Source organism: Salarias fasciatus, chromosome 11 (genome assembly GCF_902148845.1).
Source record: "Salarias fasciatus chromosome 11, fSalaFa1.1, whole genome shotgun sequence".
Taxonomy (NCBI): Eukaryota; Metazoa; Chordata; class Actinopteri; order Blenniiformes; family Blenniidae; genus Salarias; species Salarias fasciatus.
The window spans coordinates 30279650-30295469 of NC_043755.1; the positions used below are offsets into that span (position 1 = coordinate 30279650).

At 45.9% G+C, this 15820-nt stretch overlaps 3 protein-coding genes across 4 annotated transcripts; 1 reads left to right on the forward strand and 2 right to left on the reverse strand.

Moving 5' to 3' along the window:
* Positions 1-510: 510 nt before the first annotated feature.
* Positions 511-5135, reverse strand: decr1 (2,4-dienoyl CoA reductase 1, mitochondrial). The gene is made up of 10 exons (XM_030102094.1): positions 5014-5135; positions 3761-3927; positions 3630-3687; positions 3467-3553; positions 3223-3370; positions 2684-2783; positions 2532-2604; positions 2304-2450; positions 1837-1899; positions 511-1682 (listed from the first exon to the last, which is right to left on the reverse strand). The coding sequence occupies exons 1-10, from the start codon at positions 5086-5088 to the stop codon at positions 1623-1625; spliced, it is 978 nt and encodes a 325-aa protein (XP_029957954.1). The 5' UTR covers positions 5089-5135; the 3' UTR covers positions 511-1622.
* A 963-nt stretch (positions 5136-6098) lies between these two features.
* Positions 6099-8253, forward strand: pmvk (phosphomevalonate kinase). The gene is made up of 5 exons (XM_030102099.1): positions 6099-6259; positions 6379-6442; positions 7355-7507; positions 7730-7859; positions 7927-8253. Exons 1-5 carry the CDS (start codon positions 6165-6167, stop codon positions 8085-8087), a joined length of 603 nt encoding a protein of 200 aa, XP_029957959.1. The 5' UTR covers positions 6099-6164; the 3' UTR covers positions 8088-8253.
* Positions 8254-8353: 100 nt separating this feature from the next.
* Positions 8354-15280, reverse strand: LOC115396296 (tropomyosin alpha-4 chain-like). 2 transcript variants are annotated; one of them, XM_030102098.1, is made up of 9 exons: positions 15029-15280; positions 13694-13828; positions 11875-12008; positions 11604-11721; positions 11367-11437; positions 10097-10172; positions 9266-9328; positions 9119-9188; positions 8354-9019 (listed from the first exon to the last, which is right to left on the reverse strand). In XM_030102098.1, the coding sequence occupies exons 2-9, from the start codon at positions 13805-13807 to the stop codon at positions 8937-8939; spliced, it is 729 nt and encodes a 242-aa protein (XP_029957958.1). In that variant the 5' UTR covers positions 13808-13828; positions 15029-15280; the 3' UTR covers positions 8354-8936. The 2 variants fall into 2 exon arrangements, with proteins under 2 accessions (XP_029957958.1, XP_029957957.1); XM_030102097.1 differs by having other exon boundaries at positions 13694-13831.
* Between the last annotated feature and the right edge of the window lie 540 nt (positions 15281-15820).

The window sequence follows — 15820 nt, forward strand, 5'->3', positions numbered from 1 at the left end:
TTGTCCTGGATAACTACAAGTACAGTAGGATCCAGCAGGCTAATGGAAACCAGGAGGAAGTAAACCACAAACCAATACCTGCAGAGTGAGAAGTCAATTCAATGTTACGAATAAGCTCTGGGCCATCAACACGCCTGTAATACCAGCCATCAGAGACCCAGCTGGGATCATCAGCTGGCCAAAGGAGATCGAAGCTGCCGCAGGCATCAAAACAAGACAGCGAACCACCGAGCATGGAGGGTTTCATCATGAGTCCAGACTCCAGAGACGATACATCAAGAGAAGAGAGGGACGCAGAGGATGAGTGTTATGAGATTAAAAACCAAGATGAAACAACCGAATCCAACAACACATCAGGAAGACGGCCCCAGAGGATGAGTGCCTGCCTCAGACAGCTGAAATTAGCCAAGTTTCAACTGTGAATTCAAGTTGTTGACATTAAAAATCAGACGAGAAATCGTATTTCAGTTAATCATTTTTCAGAAATGATTTCATACCTGAACACAGAAGTCAGAACCGCAAAAAAAGTTTAATTCTTTGTATTATAAAACTCAACAATATCACATTTACATGGTGAAACTAAAACCAAGCTCCAATCAAAATTAGTGACAACTTAACACAGAGAAATGCAGTATCAATCTGGAATTATAGCCATCGGTAGCTTCAGAGCACACATCTGCAGATTGGTCGTTTCAGCTGCAGGTCGGGTTCACATGTGGACCTGGACTCACACGGCTCAGGTTTTTAGCCCACGTTTCCTCAGTTTACTTGACAGGAAGCAGACGTTCACCCACAGTCACATCTCCAGGGACAACAAGTGTTTCTTCTGTCTTTATCCCAGACTCCCGGATTTCATGATCGCAGGACAGAAGTCACAACGGAAGTCTCAGGAAAGACTTTTAGGATTTAGTTTTGTCACGATGTTTCAACTGCATACATTAAACCGCTGTGATATCCCTTTACAGCAGGAAGGTCATTTTGACTAAAGAGGAAAACAGAACAACAGATCAAATAATTCAGACTTTAAACTTCCTGAAGGAAATTGTGCAGCTGGTGGTTTACAGTAGGCACAGCTTGGCTTTTCTTTCCATCAGGCTCCACGTCAGCCTCAGCCAGACCAGGAAGGTGGACACACGAGAGGGAAATCTGGATTCATCATCCTCTCTCATGCTTCTGGCATCATCTCCTTGACATAAGTAGTCCTTTTAAAATTTTCCCAGCCCAGGTGGACACACCCGATACTGCATATGCATCAAAAATGGAAAATGGAAACTAGTTTGCGCAGGCAATCCACAGTGCCACTTCTTCATGAATCAGCTCACAATCATCACATTTGTGCCTGTTTTTGTGGAGGTAAAACATCGGTAAATAAGGCCACATGCGTCTACGCCTAACCATCGAGTGAGTGTTTTCTTGGAGAAAGAAAACGGCAGTAAAACTATTTAATTCCTGCGTTTTATCAATCAAATAAGCAGATATTTGATCAACCAAATTGAAGAGGGAAAAAAAACCTGTTCATTTTTTTTTTTTATATAGTGACTGAGTGCCAATCAGTTCTTCTTCATCAGTGTCAGGAGCAGACGGTGGACCTGCAGAGATCTGATTGTTTCAATCATTTTTATTTAGGACCCTTTAGTGTTTCTGATCATGGCCTCCATGGCCTTCCACTGATCTGGCGTCACCTGAAACACAAAAACAGATGAGTGCATGAACACATGCATCACTTTACAAAACTCCCATCTAATCATCTTTTCCATGAAATACAGTCATCTTTTGTTTTTGAAACAAGTGTATGAAGTGAATAATGAAGACAGCAGAACGCAGTGTTAAACTCACACTAATCAGATTGTTGAACTCTCCTGATATGAACACATACTCTCCTCCATCCAGTCGAATCACCTGCAAACACAAAGATTTCATCTCAAAACCCAAAACTCGCCTGACCCTGGTCCTGAAAACAACCTGATCCGGGCCTTAAAACCTGCCTAGTCGATATACCAGGCTTCAATATCCATCTGACCCTGGAGATAAGATGGGACAGTTTTGAGGTTGGGATCTTAATGCTTTAATCACAAGAAATTAATTTAAAAAGTCTCTATTAATTAGATTAATTATTACAATTGAGTTCCACCACTATTTAGTTTATATTGAGTTACAGAACGTCATCAGGATGCAGGGAACGGGACATCAGGGTGACGACTGATCTGAGGCCCTGGAGTCACGGACCAATCAGGACCCTGGAGCCACGGAACAATCAGGGGCCCCGGACTCATGGACCGACCGGGTATCGGGACTGGACTCACAGCTCCAGACATCCAGGTGGCGAAGTCACTGCTCATGTAGGCGGCCAAGTTTGCGATCTCTCCTTTGGTCCCCAGTCGGCCGGTGGGAATCCGGTGCTTCATGCTCTTTTCAAAGGCTCCAGTTGGATCCAGACGGCTGAAGGCCCCCTGACCACAGCAAGAAAATAAAGCGGTAAACAAGAACAACAAACAAAGAAACATTCTGAGTTACTGTCAGCTGGGTGAGACCTTCGTTTTGATTGGTCCAGGCTGGATGATGTTGAACCTCTGACCATACCGCCCCCACTCTGCAGCCAGAGACCTGACAGAAGACTACGTTAGACCAGGAACCCTTCACCAACAGATCAGGATGGCGTCGGAGTAGCAATCGGGAAACTGACTTGTACAGCGCCTCAACTCCAGCCTTGGCAGACGCACTGGGAACCACGAAACCAGAGCCGGACTCTGCGTAGATGGTGGTGATGGCCAAGAAAGAGGCTCCTGAGCAGACAAACAGTAAAAATTTAACAAAGATAACCAACCTTCCACAAACACAAAGTCCCACAAGAACACCGGTGGATTACAAATACAAACACACACACAACAAAATACAAACCCCTGAGAACACACTACAAACACATTTTGTAGAACAAAAGTGAAACAAAACACAGAAAATCAAACATAAGCTCCTGCAAACAAATCCCGACAAACACAAATAGTACAAACATGAACTCTGACAACGAGACATACACTTTAACCAGTACACAAAAAAAACAAGACAGAACAACAAACACACACTCCAACCGACACTCAGACAAACAAACAAACTCCGACCAGAGCAAACCCTGATAAACACCAGCAAATGACACAAACACAAACAGATATTACAAACATGAACGCTGACACACACACACACTCACTCAGCATCAGAACACCGCACCTTTCTGTTTCTGGATCAGTCTCTTGCCAAGCTCCAAAGTAACGAACGCGGTCCCGTTCAAGACGATGTCGGTGATGGTCTTCCAGCCGTTCGGAGACAGACGTTCTGACGGACTGATGAAGTTTCCTGCAGCGTTGTTGATGATCACCTGAACGACACACGCCGACGTTACCGAGTACCTCAGGACAGGTGAGAGTGATACTTTGAAGTGTGATAGAACAGATGCGTGTGCGCGTGTGCTCACATCAGGCAGTCCGGCCAGGGCCTCAATCTGGTCCACACACTTGGAGACAGCCTGAGGGTCTCTGACGTCACACTGGACAGCGTGAACCTGGAGGGAGAGGGGGTTCAGGTGACGCCAGGACTGACAGGACGGACTGGGTGAACTCACTTCAGGCTGTTCTGACCTTGTTTCCAGTCTCCTTCCCGATTTCCTCTGCCGTCTGCTGCAGGACGTCCAACTTCCTAAACATCCAACAAAGAAATGTGAAACAGGATGGTGAAAATAAAGAGCCGCGAGAGCCATGTGAAGGCGGACCTGCTGGCAATGACACACTGCGCTCCCAGCTGGGACAGGGTGGTGGTCATGGCCCGGCCCAGTCCCGTACCCCCGCCCGTGATGAAGGCCACTTTGTTGTTGAAGCTCCCGCTCGGCAGCATGACATCTTCAACCGGAGCGAAGAAGTTCGACTGAGGTCGAGTGAGCTGAAACACAGACAACGTCTGAGAATTTAACAGAAACATCACCCAATCACTAAGAAAGCAGCAGCAACAATGTGGAGCCGAAAGTTTAAAGAGAAAACATCTGTTTGCATCCTCACGTGTTGATGGTCTCAGTGTTTTTGTTTTGAAGTCAAAGATCCAGTGATTGCTAAAGTACTTTCCAACCATGCACCGATACCACGAGTACAAGTTTGAGTACCAATACAAGTACTTATTAAATGCCTGTAAGCCTAATTCATACTCCAAAATAAACAATATACCAAGGCTCTGTATTACAACCAGCACACAACTTCCGTGCCAACAACACACACACTATCAACAGCTCACTATAGTACCCTGTGTGAACTTTATCCTGGAGAAAGGGACTGATCGCCGCCACCTCCTCCAGCTCGCTGTTGAAGAGCGAATCAGTTACACTTTAATAAAAGAATAAACATTCAGGCAATCTCCATTCAACATCCTCCAGCTCATCTACCAAATGGACTCGGGATCTGATGTTTGTTGGTTCGACGTCCCACAGCTGACAGATTATCACTGTGGGTTGATGAGCATGACCCTTGACCTCCATCAACTCCCCTGAGCTGCACCCTAATGTGACTGTCCAGAGACTTCATAGGTGGAGAGAGAAATTCTCAGTAACTTGTAAACATGCACAAATCTGCGTGTGTATACACACACACACACACACACACACACACACACACACACACACACACACACACACACACAAATAACAAACAAAACACCTGCGAAAAAATGGTAAGGTGCACTACTTATGTCTCTCTGAAGTCTTTATCTGAAGCTGAATTTTCCCTGCAATCACTGCAATCAATTTTTCTGCAATCACAAGCCACATGCACTTGCAATCTGCGCGTGCACGAGAAGACGGTGATAGCCTTTCACCGAGACTAATAACTCGGTGAAAGGTCGAACCCTTCCTAAAGTTACTTTCTGCAGCTGACAGAGTAAACCCTGCTTCAGACGTCAGTTTTTGGCGGCTCCTCTCTAACACGCTCTCAGCAGTAAAGCACATACCGGTGTGAATAAACGGCTTTCTGTTCTACTCACCTGCAGTGCAGAAAATACATTTTTTCTTCCTGCAACTAAACTTGCAGCTCTCCCTCTGAACAGTGCTGCCGCCATTGTTGTCTAAGCGTGTGACGTCAGCACGGAAGAGGCCACTTCTTGAAGGCAGGGGGGTGAGATGATGGGAAACGGCAAACTGAATCCAAACTGGAGAGGAAATAAAATTACCGAAGATTAAGTTCACATGGACTTTCAATGGACGTACACAAAAAAATGAAACAATTTAAAATCAAACACACACAAACAAAAAGCAGCTTTAAGTCATGAAGAGCAACCAGCAGAAGTTTTTTCAGTTGCAGTTCCTCTGATTCTCCCAGAGTATTTATCACAACACAAAACTTTAACTGGATTTCATTCTTCTTTGAAAACGTGACCGTATATATTTTTTTGAACTTCTGAATTTCTTCCAGTTTCTTTCAGATTGTATGATTATGTTTGCTGATGATCAAATTGTACCATTGCATTTTGAGATTGGTGCTGCTGTAGTACAATCTGTTCAAGCATTTTTCATTCTCAGGCAGTTCACTTGATCTATGACTGATGTTTATTATGCTTAAATGTAAATGATGATAATACATGTTAGAGCTAAACCTCGAGCAAGTTTTCAAATACAATGGATGCTCTTACGGAGTAATCTTTAGAGTGCTTATGTTTAAATTATCCATTGTACAAAAGGCCTGATCTAAACTGAAATAAAGACCAGGCCAATAGTGAAAGGTTTGATTTTGGTGGGGAAATTTCAATGTTTCAGTAAGTTCTTCAGAGGACAGCCTTCCTCCCCCCAAAGAAACCCCGATAATGGTTCATCCCGGAAGTAGACAACATCTCGTGTTGCCGTAATGTTTGTAAATAAGATACGCTGGAATACAAAAATGAACTCGTACCTGTATAAATTCACTACATGTTTTCTGACGTGTCTCTGAAAGGAGTCTTTATATGTCACACGAGCTGCGTCCAGTCACGCGGGGTCTGACTGACGTGATAACGCAGAGGTTGGTTGTGGAAGGGCGACAGCGTGCGGTGAGTTACGGTGCGGGGGCTGCGGTGGTCCGACCTGCGGGGCGGGGAGTACACTCATAAAGCTCCAGCAGCGGGGCGGAGAGACCCGGACCTGGACCTGGACCCGATGGGAGATGGAGGTCCGGGTCTCGCAGCCTCGGCTGGTCCTGGTCTTCAGCGGGAAGCGGAAGTCCGGGAAGGATTACGTCACAGACTGGATTCATGAGCGGTGAGCGCGTGCACCTCTCTGATGTGACGTCACCGCGGGGGCGCCCCTTATGAAAAGTTGTTTATTTGTTCTTATAAAGTGTGGAAATTGTTTTTAACTTGTTGTTTGTTCTTGTCTAGTCTGGGAGGCGACGTCTGCTGCATCCTGCGTCTGTCCGGACCCCTCAAACAGCAGTACGCCCAGGTCAGACCTCCACCTCCGCCAGTCAGGGTTTTGAAGACAAGTCAGAGTCAACGACGAACTGCAGTAGAAATCCCAATGGGGATCCCCATATACTTGAGGAAATTCCGTTTCCTCCTTTAGCATGTCCAATTTCTAAGATGCAGTGTGCAGCACAGCCACACGGAGCCTCTCCAGAGGTCAGAGGTCTCGCTCAGTTACCTGCAGATTCCTGAACCCAAGTCCACTTCTCTAGTCTTTACATCATAGCTGTGTGCAAACATGGACAGCTCTGATGTTATCAGAGACAAGTTATCCAGCTGTTTTCATCCTGTGAAGGTTTGCAGGGCACTGGATCTAATCTCAGCAAACAGGGACAGGTCTGGTCTGCTAACAGGGTACAGCCCGGACAGGTCACCAGTCCATCTCAGGAACACATTCACACATGCAAACTCCATGTCTGCACAGAAAGGCTGGACCAGTATTTGATCCCACAACCTTCTCGCTGTGAAGTGGAAAGCCACTGTACAGCCTTCGAGACGAGCTTAAACTCCACACTGCTGAAAGGGGAACTTGATAAAAGTCTTCATTCAAAGCATGGTTAGAGGAAGAAATAAGATATTTGGTAGTCTAAGTATTAAAAAGAAATACTTCTGGAAAACCAAAACTCATGACTTTGAGGAGTCCTCTCTGAAAGATTCTCTGGCACCACCTTGTTCAGGTTGGATTGAAAGGCAAAGATTTCTGAGACATTGTAAAAGTTTGATATGAAAACCTTGAAAGTAAATTTTCAGCTTTGCGGTCGTAGTCTGGGTGCGTTTGTGTGTGTCTGGCGTCATTGTTGCGCTGATGTTGGGAGTTCTTGTTTGAATCCGGTCTTCCTAAACTGCCACAGTGGTTTGGTTCAACATGAGTTGAGTTCTGTTGGTTCCACAGGAACACGGTCTGGACCTGGACCAGCTACTAGGACCAGGTCCCTATAAGGAGCAGTACCGGGCCGACATGATCCGCTGGGGGGAGAGTCGACGGAACCAAGACCCTGGCTTCTTCTGTCGCCTAGCAACCAGAGAAGCCCACCAACCTGTGTGGGTACGTCACCACAGCTTCATCCGTTTCCAGATTCAACTGCTTTATCCTGAAATATTGAACAACCAATCGGCTGTCTCTAAACGAGGTTGCGTAGATTATTTTTCTGATCTGTTCATTCGGATCACGACAACCACATCACCGGACCAGTTTTCTAAGATATCACAAGAAAACAACTGCAGAATAACTGCATCACTGGGCGCTGTTGTGTGTTTGGTCGGTCAGATGGTGAGCGATGCCCGGCGGCTGTCAGACCTGCAGTGGTTCAGGTCGGAGTTTCCTCAACAGACTCGGACTGTCAGAGTTCAAAGTTCAGAACAAACCAGGATGCAGAGGGGGTGGAGCTTCACCACAGGTACATACACCAGTCTGTGCGAGTGCTTCTGCCTGTCCCGTGTCTCACCTGTCCGTTGGCGTTTCAGGTGTGGATGATGCCGAGTCAGAATGCGGCCTGGACAGCCACGCTGAATTTGATTGGATCATCACTAACGAAGCCGACGCCCCCTCGCTGGAGGACCAGCTGCGGCCAGTCCTGAAGCTGGCCGAAGAAGCGTCTTCCTCTTCAGGGGTCAGTCACAGCTGACCCCCATCACTTGAATCCATGCCGAGCGCGTGCAGACCGACTTCTCAAAACAAACTCACCGTGGAAACATGGTCCGATTCCAGGGGCTTCCGCCGAGAATTAAAGTTTCTGAAATGTGAGTGTGAGTTTCTACTGATAGAATAAAAGTTTTAATGCAAACTTCACGTATGTTTCTCTTATTATGAGCTATAGAAATAAAATTGAAATGAAATGAAGTATCCAACAAACAGGGTAACATTTGCAGAGTAAAAATCTATCAAAAGGTCAAGAGTTAAAGATGGTGCTTTTATTATACAAAATCTGGTCTTACAATGAGCTGTGACAGCGGCGGTGACTCCACCACGTCGGAATATCAAGTCAACTAAAAGGTGGTCTCTGACTTCTGATTGGTCCCTCCATTAACATAATTGGCAATAAAGCGTTCAGATCTGATTGGCAGCTGACTTCCCAATACAACCAGGAAAAGACCCGATGGACCGGTTAGAGCCAACATCCTGTTCCGTTAGTTGTTTTGGCAAAAAAAAAGAAAAGGTGATTTCAAACACTGAAGTTGTGAGTCGTTGTTAAAGGGGATTGAACACGGGAATGGTTACAGATTGGGCCCCTAGAACACAAAGAGTGAAGCTATCATGTTGAAGTGTCGGAGGAATGTAAAGAGGCAGGAATCATTGCAGGCGGCTGCTCCTCCCTGCACACCTGGAGTCTCCAGCCGGAGGAAGAGGAGCAGCTCTGGATTGTGGCCTCCTCCCACCCAGCACGCGGGGGAGTGACACAACCCTTTGGCCACGACGTTTCAAGGCGTCCCACTGAAAAGCACCGGGGGTGTTTGGGGCCGACGGGCTTCAGAGTTCAGTAGGAGTTGAGCTCTTCCATGGTCTGATTCAGAGACGCCTGCAGCTCCATGTTCTCGCCCCTGGCTGCAGCCAGATTGTCTGTTCACACAGAAAGCAGATATATATACATACGTCACGAGCGGAAACGCTGAGCAATCACTCCAGGATGGATAATTCTGATCGGAGAGGCAGCCTGACCTTCCAGCTGGTCGATGGTTTTCTCCAGCTTGGCCACGACAGACTCTGCAGAGTTAGCTCTGCTCTCAGCCTGAAACACAGCAGCAGGTTCAGGTGTGTGTGTGTGTGTGTGTGTTTCTGACTGTACTGCTGTCACCCCTGACTCACCTGTTCCAGTTTCTTGGTCAGACTCTTGATCTCCGCTTCATACCGGTCCTCCTTTTCAGAAGACTGAGACAGAGAGGCGAACAGATTAGAGGTGAAAGCAGCTTCACTCTGCTCAGTTCACACCTGCAGGAACAGTTCACTGCTTCACGTCACTCCTCCTCCTCCTCGTCCGATCCCAGACCATTCAGCTCACCTTCAGATGCTAAAATTATAGTTTTCCTGTTGGGCCACTAGTGAGCGCTGCTGTCTGTTTTAGTAATGAAACCACACACCACTGCAGTCCTGACACTCTGGAGGTCGCCATTGTTGCTGTTCATCTACTGAGCAGGTCCAGAAGTTGTGTTTTTTGATGGAGCCGGAGCATTTCTGAGAAGATCCACCGTGGGAATAGTTTCAAAAAGTTGTATCGAGTGGCTCTGAACACCGTTTTGTGAAGGGACACCCAAAACAGTTTTGCGTTCTCACTGTTTAAACAGCGTCTGAACTGAATTTAAGAATCTTTAGTATTTTAATAATTCTTCTGACGTTCTGAGTCCTACCTATTTAACAGAATTGCTTTTACGAGCCTTGTAGAGCTCTCAGTTCTTGGGTCTTGGGATTACTCCGTGTGTGCTCAGGGCAACGGCTCCTGTTTTTATTGTGGAAAACACTTCATGCTGCATGGTTTTTGCATGTAAATTTCTCTCAGGGTAAAGACTGGTACATTGTGGTGTTTGGAGCCCTCAGCTGCTGGAGGAGGAGGAGGAGGAGGAGGAGGAGGAGGAAGAGGAGGAGGAGGAGGAGCCACAGGAGTGACTGCCAGCAGGTTAAAAGTCAGGTCGTCTTCGGTACCTTGTCCTTTGATACTTGCAGGCTCTTCATTGACAGGTTGAAACTCCTCAGCTCCTCGTCTAATTGCCGCATCTTACTGATTGGTGGATTGAGAAAAAAACAGAAGAGTGTCGAAATGTGACAGGGGTCAAAGGAAACAGCAGGAAGGAAACGCCACGGCGTTAGAGTTGGTGGAGTTGTGACACGATACGGATGTGAGCTGAAATGCAGCACATATGATCTGAGTTAGGTAAAAAAAACACGCTGAAGCTGCTTTCAACAGTTTCGAGCGTCAGACGATCTCATGTAGTTCACCTTGAACGGTGCTGTAGGAACTCACCATCATGCTCACCGATCACGAACAACCTTTTCTTACCAACTGAGCATGCAGCAACACAGTGCGTCCACAGACAATGGTTTTGTCACTGCTCAAGTTTTTGTGTTCATGTGGTCATTCTGACCCGTTTCTCTTAGTATTTTCTCATGTAATTACACTATATAACACACATTTTGTTCCCGGTTCGAAAGTACATTTTCCTCATTTCTAGATCTTGATGGATCAAACTTATGGTCATTAGGATATTCATACTTTGCTTTCGTGTCTTTGAAAATGAAATAAGTGATTTTTAATTAAAAATCTCAATTTTCACAGCTTTCATTTTAGGTGAATAAAGCACACAAATGACAGGAATTTGCTTTTACTGCTAAAGGTGTATCTATATACAGAGGGTTAGGGTTAGCATGAACCAATCGCCCTAAACCAGAATCACTGAAATGACTCTTCATGTCACGAATCGTTATAATTATAGTGACGTTGGCCCAGAGGAAGAGGAGGATTACTGTCCTGTTCCTCATGAAATACTGTGGAAAATGAAAAAAATCAAAGGCTTCGGCAAGGTTTAGAGGGTGAAACCGGTGCTTTCCTCTGACTTTTAGCAGAAGCAACTAGGAAAAAACCCTTTCAAGCCTGGAACAGGGAAAGGTTGTTCCGTAGTGTTATTTACCATAGATGAATACACTTTTCTTGGAATTGCTGCATTTTTACAGTTGCCTCATCTCGATTACTTCAACTCCCATGAAAGTCACCCAATGAAATACGCCCATGTCTGATCCCAGGTGTGTTTATTCTTTAGATGCAGCAAATTGACAACTTTTTGGAAGTTCTACTGACAGTTTAACTGTGAGTTAAAATTGTTTGGGTTGTGTGTGTGTGTGTGTGTGTGTGTGTGTGTGTGTGTGTGTGTGTGTGTGTGTGTGTGTGTGTGTGTGTGTGTGTGTGTGTGAGACCAACCTCTCAGACAGCTCGGCTCTCTCTTCAGCTCGTTCCAGCTGTCTTTCCAGCTTCCCCAGTTTCCCGGCTACCTGTCAATCAAACGTTTCCATCAGTAACATTAGCTGCAGTGGCGTGGTTGGTCGCTGTGTGACGTTGTGGCCCTGCAGTGGTGTGGCGTCGCTGTGGAGTCACACGGTGGTCGTTGCGTCGTCGTGTCGCGGCGCAGCGGCTGTGTGGTTTGTTAGCAGCAGTTACCTCCTCATACTTGAGATCCGCCTCCTCGGCGATCCGCTTGGCTTCCTTTAGCTGAACATCCAACACCTCCATCTTCTCCTCGTCTTTCAGAGCTCTGTTCTCGATCACCTTCATCCCCCTGAAGACACACGGCGAGGCGACATTTACACTGGAGCTCACTGAATTTCCTCATATGCTTAAAATGTGGCACAGACACCGAGTTGTTTTTAGCAGTGACAGTAAAGTGGATAAGGCCCTGGGATCAGACGGATCGGGGTCGGTCGTGTCTGACCTCTCGCTCTCGTCCGCCGTCTTCTCCACCTCGTCCAGTTTGCGCAGAGTGTCAGTCAGTTTCTCCTGAGCCTGATCCAGACTGTCCTCGGCGAGCTGCAGCCGGCGGGTCAGAGCAGTCACCTCGGCCTCCGCCTGCAGACACACAGAGGGGAAGAACTCCGTCCAGAACTCCGCTTTCCTCCAGCCTCACTCCGACTGCAAACTGTAACTTTAGATGTTGAAAATATAAACCTCCACACGGCATTGACTTCATTACTTGACACAACCGTCTTTTGGCAGAAGGTGAATAAACTCGGTGGTTATTTCAATCACACACTTCACCTCCTTCCCACTTCTTCCAGGCATTGATCAATGAACGGTTTCTCCTCACAGACCAAATCCTGAAGTGGTTTGAATCTGGTTAAAGGTGAGCGTCTGATGGCCTCAGACGAATGACTGCTCTCTGTTCTGCTCTCTGTTCAATCTCAGCGCTGCGTCTGGTACTATTGATCAGAAAACAGATTCACGCAGGGTGAACTGCTGCTTGTTTATTTACACAGAGCGGGAAATGTGGCCTCCGCTGAGATACACACACTCTGACTCTGCACTGCGTGTGTGTGTGTGTGTTATCACAGTCTACAGCTCTCCTGTTGCGGTTTATCTCGCAGTGTGTTTCCACTGATACATGGAGTGTGTGATGCCTGCAGCGTGCTTCAGTCCAGCACTACACACACTCCACAGCAACATGCCTCACTCTGTGTTCATACAAACGAACTGATCATTTATTCTGACAATCTGTCGCTTGTTGCTCTCTATCCTTTCCTCTCTGCTGTCTGCTCAAGTGGAAGTGTTGGGGTTTTCTCTATGAAAGGGCCTTCAGACTATTGTTTTTTGCATAAAATAAATGAAATTGAAATAAAATTAAAAAATGACTCCATCAGGAAGTTTCTTTTATGGCCGCTGAAGACTTGAAGAAACACATGAGGGTCTCAACACTGAGCTGCATCTTAACCAGAGAGAATCTTCTGTCAAACTGTTGCAGGAAACTTGAACCTGAAGGGTGTGACAGCGAACTGTTCCAAAGTTTAATGCTATTTTATTTTGAAAGTCTTCAGACAAGCAGAAATCTGACGATCATCAAAGTCGCCACATGACTGCAGTTCAAGTCTCAGCAGCCACATGAACACGACCACCTCTCCTTATCGGCACAGCGTGCGCGCACACACACACACACACACACACTTTATCAACAAATGTTCTTCTACAGTCGGGGTGTCAAACATATGGCCTGTGGGCCAAAACCGGCCCGCATGGGGATCCAATCCGGTCTGCAAAACTGCCAAGCAAATGGTGCTTTCAAAGAAAACAGTGACTTTTTTTTCCTGATTTCTTCAGAGTAACGAACAGAACACAACACGACACCGAGGTCCTGCTGACACAACATTTTCGTTTCTGAAAAGTTTTGCGTGTAGACATTTTCTTCAGGTACACTCTGTCACACAACAAAGAAACACTGCAAAGTTTTTACATTTAAAGGTTATTATGACGTTATTTTACCAGTCCTGCACAGAAAAGATCAAACTGGGCTGTATGTATTTAAAATGTCCTTTACATTATACACGTCACAGCAGACCATAATAACACACATCAGGAGGACAAAAGGAGAATATCTAATGAGTAGTAAAAGAAACTGTTCCATACACTACTTTTCAATTTGTTGTAAGATTTTGTGTGTAAGGATATGATTAAAACTGTAATGACTGCCGACGGCTCACTGACATTGTCTTTTAAAGACGGTTCGACTGTGGAACCGACGGGGTTGTAGATGTGCTGCGTACCTCCTCGCGGCTCTTCCTCTCCCCTTCCGCCTGCCTCTGCAGCTTTTCGGCTCGCTCTCTGGCCTCCTCCGCCTGCTCGTGGAGCGATTTGATCTTCTTCTTCACGGCTTCCATGCTGCTCAGTCCTCCGCTCACCTCCTCACACACAGAAACAGACGTTTCCCCGTCATCACCCACTCAACGTCTGATCACAGAGAAACCAGAAACAGCAGCCAGATGCTGGTAGCTAAGACTGACGAGAGTGTGAGTGTGAGAGAAAGTATATTTACAATAGCAAATACTAAAATGACATCCATACAGTGCAATGTGCTACAAAAGAGAAAACATTTTAATGTTAACATAAATGCTAACTAAACATTTCATACAAAGTCTTGCATAGTTGTATATTTAGGTGTTGCAGAAAGCATTTGTATATAGTTGTAGCAGTTATGTTATTGGAAATGTAGGTTATGTATAGAGTTATTCTTTTGTGCGCAGATATAAATCAAAGTTGTACTGGGTCCTATATCGATCGTATAAAATGTTGCATAGAGTGCAGTGGTGATTCTAGAGGGTGCTGACATGCATTATCTATATTTATAAATAAGACATTACTGTGGAGCACAGTCGGTCAGCTCTTATGTGTCCCAGGCAGCTGCCTACCTTTGCCTTAATTCTGTCATTCTAATCAATACCAAAGAATCATGGCTCCTCTCCTGCCTACCTGCAGGCAATATTGATGACGTTACATAATACCGGCTAATTATTTACAAACCTGAGAACTTTATTGGTCCGCTGTTGGAAACTTAAGAAACAACAACCATGTGTTATAATCTATTGTGATTTGTTGCTGCATCGATGCACATCTGAATCACGGTGCATCGTGGAATCGGTTCAACTCAACACCCCAGGTAGCTGTGTGGCCTTGTGTGCGGTTGCCGAACCAGATGTAGGTGTGGCTGGGTGCCTGTGTGTGAGAGTGAGTGCAGTTGCCCAACTGGATGTGGGTGTGGTTGTGTAATTGTGAGTGTAGTTGTTCAACTGAATGTGAGTGAGAGAGCGAGTGTGTGTGGAGCTGTCTCACTGGTAAAGTTGTGTTTACGTGTGTGTGTTACGGTCTCACTGGATGCGTGTTGTGTTGATATTGAACATTACTGTCTGTGTAGCCCAGCACCCGTCATAACCGACATTTCTTACGTGATGACGTCATGCGAGACAGGCGGAACGCGGAGGAAAATGACGTGTTTGTTGTTGTTTACGTCTCCTGGCTCGTGCGTTTAATTCAAAGTTATGTCAGCAGTCGCACACGAGGCTGTTAGCGGAGCACACACACATCTGTAGGAGACCGGCGCTTACCTGTTGGGATCCTCGCTAGAAAGCACACCTGCCTCTCCACCTGCTGCGTCACTTCCTGGTTTTCTGTTAGAGGCAAATTCAATGGCTCAGCCTGAGGTCCGCGGTCCGTACGGGCGAAACGCGCACTCGGGTCTTTCCGGGTCTCTCCTGGCCTCTTCGGGTCTCCGCCGGTCCGAAAGGTCTCACGCCGTGTCCAGGTTTCTGTCCCTGGCTCCTCAACCCGAGTGACGCACGCCACGCCCTTTTCCTGGTTTCACCCAACCGGAAGTTACGTCGGGTTGCTCGTCGGCTTCAGAATAAGACGAATTGGACAAATAGAAGACAAAAAAACTTCACTTTGACGGGTCCAAACTCTTCTTTAAACTAACTTTATATACATTTAACATCAAGTACTCCAAGGAATGAAACAGAAACATTCACATGGGACTGATTGTTATTATAAGGAAGATAAATAAAATATTTACATTAACTGTTACACAATAAACATAACCCAAATATTCATATAAAATGATAGGCCTCTCCTCACAGAGTTAGATATTCAGTGTTGTAAATAGTTCAAGTCATACCTTTCTAGTAGCACTCAGTTCATTCAGTTAAAATCTTTTACTTCTCAGGCATCTTACCTCTGCTCCGGTGTTCCTCAGGGCTCTGTCCTAGGTCCCATCTTCTTGAATGTCAATTTCCTCCCCCTTAAGACATATTTTCCATACAATAAAATACAGTAAACAACGACTCCTACCCAACATATGAAGCATGAAATCCCCGCACTCTTTTAAAGACTGAGAAATAAAC

Excerpts from the sequence above, each read along its gene's own strand:
- decr1 (XM_030102094.1), bottom strand. The coding sequence starts at position 5,088 with ATGGCGGCAGCACTGTTCAGAGGGAGAGCTGCAAGTTTAGTTGCAGGA. Across the intron at positions 3,371-3,466 it reads CCCTGGCCGGACTGCCTGAT|GTGATCATCAACAACGCTGC; the intron begins GTGAGCACACGC and ends TGTGTCGTTCAG. Across the intron at positions 1,900-2,303 it reads CCACCTGGATGTCTGGAGCT|GTGATTCGACTGGATGGAGG; the intron begins GTGAGTCCAGTC and ends TTGTGTTTGCAG.
- pmvk (XM_030102099.1), top strand. The coding sequence starts at position 6,165 with ATGGAGGTCCGGGTCTCGCAGCCTCGGCTGGTCCTGGTCTTCAGCGGG. Across the intron at positions 6,260-6,378 it reads ACAGACTGGATTCATGAGCG|TCTGGGAGGCGACGTCTGCT; the intron begins GTGAGCGCGTGC and ends GTTCTTGTCTAG. Across the intron at positions 6,443-7,354 it reads TCAAACAGCAGTACGCCCAG|GAACACGGTCTGGACCTGGA; the intron begins GTCAGACCTCCA and ends TTGGTTCCACAG.
- LOC115396296 (XM_030102098.1), bottom strand. The coding sequence starts at position 13,807 with ATGGAAGCCGTGAAGAAGAAGATCAAATCGCTCCACGAGCAGGCGGAG. Across the intron at positions 11,438-11,603 it reads CGGATCTCAAGTATGAGGAG|GTAGCCGGGAAACTGGGGAA; the intron begins GTAACTGCTGCT and ends TTTGATTGACAG. Across the intron at positions 9,329-10,096 it reads TGCAAGTATCAAAGGACAAG|TCTTCTGAAAAGGAGGACCG; the intron begins GTACCGAAGACG and ends TCTCTGTCTCAG.